We start from the raw sequence: 4,218 nt of genomic DNA, 5'->3' as shown, positions 1-4,218 counted from the left end.
GTGAATCATACGCACAGACAGCTCAAGTTGACCCATTTAAGACACACTGTGAATTTTACTAAGTATGTTACATATGGGTATAGTTTAAAACAGTGTATTGTTGTATACAGACATATCTGTAAATTTTGTAAAGAAGGATCAAATAAATTGGATTCACATATAAAAAAATCAGTGTCATGTGATTCCTGCCAGACTAAACTGATTATGGTCTTGCTCTCAGAGTTTTTGCGCTCCTTCCAGTAGCACCTTTCTTCTCCTGCTAAGCTTGCTTGTTCTCCATTTTCAAGTTGCTAACTGGGGTAATTAAGATTAGTATGCATAGGGAGAATATTTTCACCTTAATAGCATGGTCACAATAGGAAAGATGATTCCTTTTCTGGGTTAAAAGTGAGGGAAACATTTCTAAACCCTTGTTCTGTGTGATACTTAGAAAAATTACATTATAGTGACAAGTATCTATGACACCTAAAAATGAAGCTTGCCCTAGTCAGCGCATTTGAACACATAACTTGTCTGTAAATGTTTATAGTATTATAGTGATGAAGCTTGCTTAGTTCACCAGATCTCTTTACTTTTTGCCTTTTTCTCTGTAGCAAATAACTGTCTCCTTTCAAGAATGTGTAAAAAAAATTGCCAAACTGTATTTAGTCTTTCTTTTTGTATCTAATTGACTAATAAAGATGAAGCTAAAGTTGAAAGAAAAAGATCCTGTTGTTCAGCTGACTGTGGTTGCCACATGCCTTGAATCCCAGCACTTGGGAGGCAGAAGCAGGGGGATCTCTGTGAATTCAGGGCCAGCCTGGTCTACAAAGTGAGTCCAGGACATCCAGGGCTCTTGTTACACAGAGAAAAATCTATCTTGGACCCCCCCAAAGATCCTGTTATTATAATTAATATTTTACTTGCAATAACTTGGCCTTCCATTTATATATTTTGTAACGATTTTATTTGACATGTATGTGTGTGCCTGAGATTTTGTGTGTACATGCAGATGCTCACAGAGGCCAAAACAGGCATCATATCTCCTGGAACTGGATTACTAGCATTTGTGAGAAACCTGACATGTGTGTTGGGTACCAAACCCAGATTTTTTTTTTAGAAAAGCAAACATTCTCCCCAGCCCTAATATATTTTTTAACTTTAGTAGTTTTGACAGATATTTTTTCCTCTATGTTGTTTGAATTTTTGTCTTATATCACACATTTTATCTACTAAAGCCACTAGGACTAATGGGGAAGTTTCTAAACATTTCACATTTCCTTTGACCCTTTCATTCTTGCTTCTGATTATTTATGAAAGTAGATACGAGAGGAGTCTTCATGAACTGCTTGTGGGAGGACAAAAAAATGGGTCACAATAGACCAATGAGATGGTACAACTCAATGGTAGGTGTGTGGGAATTTTGAGGATTGTAGGCCCAAACACAGCCAGCCAACTGGAGTTCACAGACAGCACAAGCACACATGACTCCTTGAAGCAAATGGGCTGCGTTTATTTTGTAGCAAGCCAAGCAGAAAATAACCCTAAAGACGAGTTATTTCCTCTTTTGAAGAACCAAAAAGGCAGTAAACATAGTTGAAAAGAGAGAGACAGATTGTGGTCAAACTCTCAATGAGTCCAGTGAAGGCCCAGTCTCTCTGGGGTACGATTTGTGGTTCCTCGGGAAGGATGGTTGGCCTAGACAGTAGCCATTGGATGAATTCCTCTAGCTTGGTGGCATTGAGGAAAAATCTCCAGTTGCCTCCGTGAACAAATGTGAGCTTGATCCACGTACTGAAGTCAGGGTAAATATAAATATTTGACCGTACCTTTTTACAACTCACTGATGAGTTTTGGAGGCTGTTATTTTTCTTCAGAGTTACAGTTTGAGGAGACATTGTTCTTTTCTTAGGCTGGCCAGAACTCTCCGGATAGCTGGGCGCTCTCTCTGGTTCTGCCGAGGAGATGGCAGTGTCTGTGGGGGCGGCCGTGCCCTCTGGTCTTTCAGGTTGCAGGAGCTTATAGAGCAGTTGTACAATTTCTTTACCCTTCTGCCCCTCCAGCACCTGGAGACAGTGGATGCTAGAGAAAGAGTTCTGGCTCTCTAGCTCCGTCACCTTCTTCTTCAGAGTGTTTAGGTCTTCCTTTAGAGAGAGGATGTCTTTGGTGACTGTAATTTGTCTGTCTTCGCTACTGTTTATTCTGGTTTCTAGGACTTCCATCTGCTTCTGATAATGGTGAATCTCTTCCTGGATGCTTGATATTGGGCTGACGATGTCAGTCATTTGGTTGAGGAGCTCCGTTTGTCCCGTCTTAATGTCTTGGAGCATTGCTGTTAGACTAGTTTCTCCATTCAAACTGTGATCGTCTCGGTCACAATGAGCAGCTGTCGCTGGGTAGCTAGTTGAATACGAGTGCCGGGTCTTACATTTCTGGTAAACATTTTTAAGAGATCGTCTGATCCTGTGGAGATTCGAAGTCCACACATGCCCAGCGGCGGCTTTTACTCTTCTGGTGTGAAGTCTGTACATTTTTTTTTTCACTGAGGTATAAGACCCAAAGGGCTGGGAAGCATGACAGGAATCCTGGAAAACAGCGGATTTTGTGTGTGTGTGTGTGTGTGTGTGTGTGTGTGTGTGTGTGTGTGTGTGTGTGTGTGTGTGTGTGTGAGATGGACTGCCTTTCTCTTCCTATTTGCTCGAGTTCTTTCCCGGTTACATCATGGAATACCCCATGGAGGACATCAAAGGCAGCAACGGGCAGGGTGAGATGGCTCACGTCTTCTAAGCAGCCTAACTTCAGAGCTTGGTGAGTTAACAGGCCTACTGCATGTGATCCTTCCTGTGGTCCTCATAGGATAGTGACATCACAATGGCCACTGGCCTAGAACACAGATCACTATGGCATGGCAGGTGTCAATGTTTTTGCCACAGGATGGATTCATGTCTTTCATTTGTAAAAATGATTGAGGACCACAGAGATTTTGTTTATGGGAGTTATACTTATTTGGTTGGTTTGTTTGTCTTTCAAGACAGGGTTCTCTGTGTAGCCTTGACTGTTCTGGACTCACCTTGTAGACCAGGCTGGTCTCAAATTCACAGCGATCTGCCTGCCTCTGCCTCTCGAGTGCTGGGATTAAAGGCGTGCGCCACCACCGCACGGCCCTTGTTCAGTTTTTCGAGACTGGCTTTCTCTGTGTAGGCCTGGCTATCCTTGCTTTGTATACCAGACTGGCCTCAAATTCACAGAGATCCGGCCTGTGCCACCATTTGTGGCATTGAGTTATACTTATTTGTATTCCATATTGTAAATTAGCAAAGAAGGTTTTAATATCTTCCTTCCTTTACTATCTTCCTCATTACATGTGGCACAAAATATATTTTAAGGAAGATAATTACTTTTTTTTTCTTTTTAAGGCAGAGTTGTAGTTGTGCCAGTCTGCTCTAAAACTTTGCAGTTGAGGATGACTTGAACTTCTGATCTTCCTGCCACCACCTACCAGTTAAGACTGGTCACACTTGTAGCATCTAGTCTATGTGGTACTGGAAACCAAACTCATGGCTTTGGGAATTCTAGTCAACCATCTTACTGTCCTAAGCCTAATTCTACCTTCTAAAGAAAAATATGTAAAAGAGTGGCATATCATGTTACCTACATGTAAACATCTAAAACACCTAGATTAGGCTAGGCGTGATGATGTACACTCAGGAGGCAGAGGCAGAGGCAGAGGGCCTCTGCGACCTTGAGCCAACCCTACAATGTCCACATCAAGTTCCAGGACTAAATAAACTCGACCCCAACCAAAACAAATTAAATAAAAATTTTAGACTAACATGAGAACATTCTTATATATGTTTCTACATTTGTCTTTTCTTTTTAAAACATTCATAGTAATTTATTCAGATTACATCCCAATTATTGTCCCCTGGCTTTTATCTTCCCTCCCTCCCTCCTCTGCCTTATTCCCCTCCCCTAGACCTCTGACAGAAAGGGACCTCCTCCTCTTCCGTCATATGACCACAGCCTATCAGGTCTCATACAGATAGCCTGCATCCCCTTCCTCTATATGCCTGCTGGGCCTCCCCACCAAGGGGAATTGGTCAAATCGAGGGCACCAGAATTCATGGCAGAGACAGTCCCACTCCCCTCACATCCATGGAAAATGAGCTGTCCGTTGGCTAGATCTGAGCCGGTGTGTGTGTGTGTGTGTGTGTGTGTGTGTGTGTGTCTAAGTTCACT

General features: G+C 42.3%; 1 protein-coding gene across 1 annotated transcript; it reads right to left on the bottom strand.

The window, feature by feature from the left end:
• Positions 1 to 1,473: 1,473 nt before the first annotated feature.
• Positions 1,474 to 2,820, bottom strand: CCDC54 (coiled-coil domain containing 54). Its single transcript, XM_084800801.1, has one exon. The coding sequence runs from the start codon at positions 2,508 to 2,510 to the stop codon at positions 1,524 to 1,526; it is 987 nt and encodes a 328-aa protein (XP_084656927.1). The 5' UTR covers positions 2,511 to 2,820; the 3' UTR covers positions 1,474 to 1,523.
• Between the last annotated feature and the right edge of the window lie 1,398 nt (positions 2,821 to 4,218).

The sequence above is a fragment of the Acomys minous genome (assembly GCF_964271855.1).
Source record: "Acomys minous genome assembly, chromosome: 11".
NCBI lineage: Eukaryota > Metazoa > Chordata > Mammalia > Rodentia > Muridae > Acomys > Acomys minous.
The sequence above is the reverse complement of the archived record's forward strand: the minus strand, read 5'-3'. Positions and strand labels throughout refer to the sequence as shown.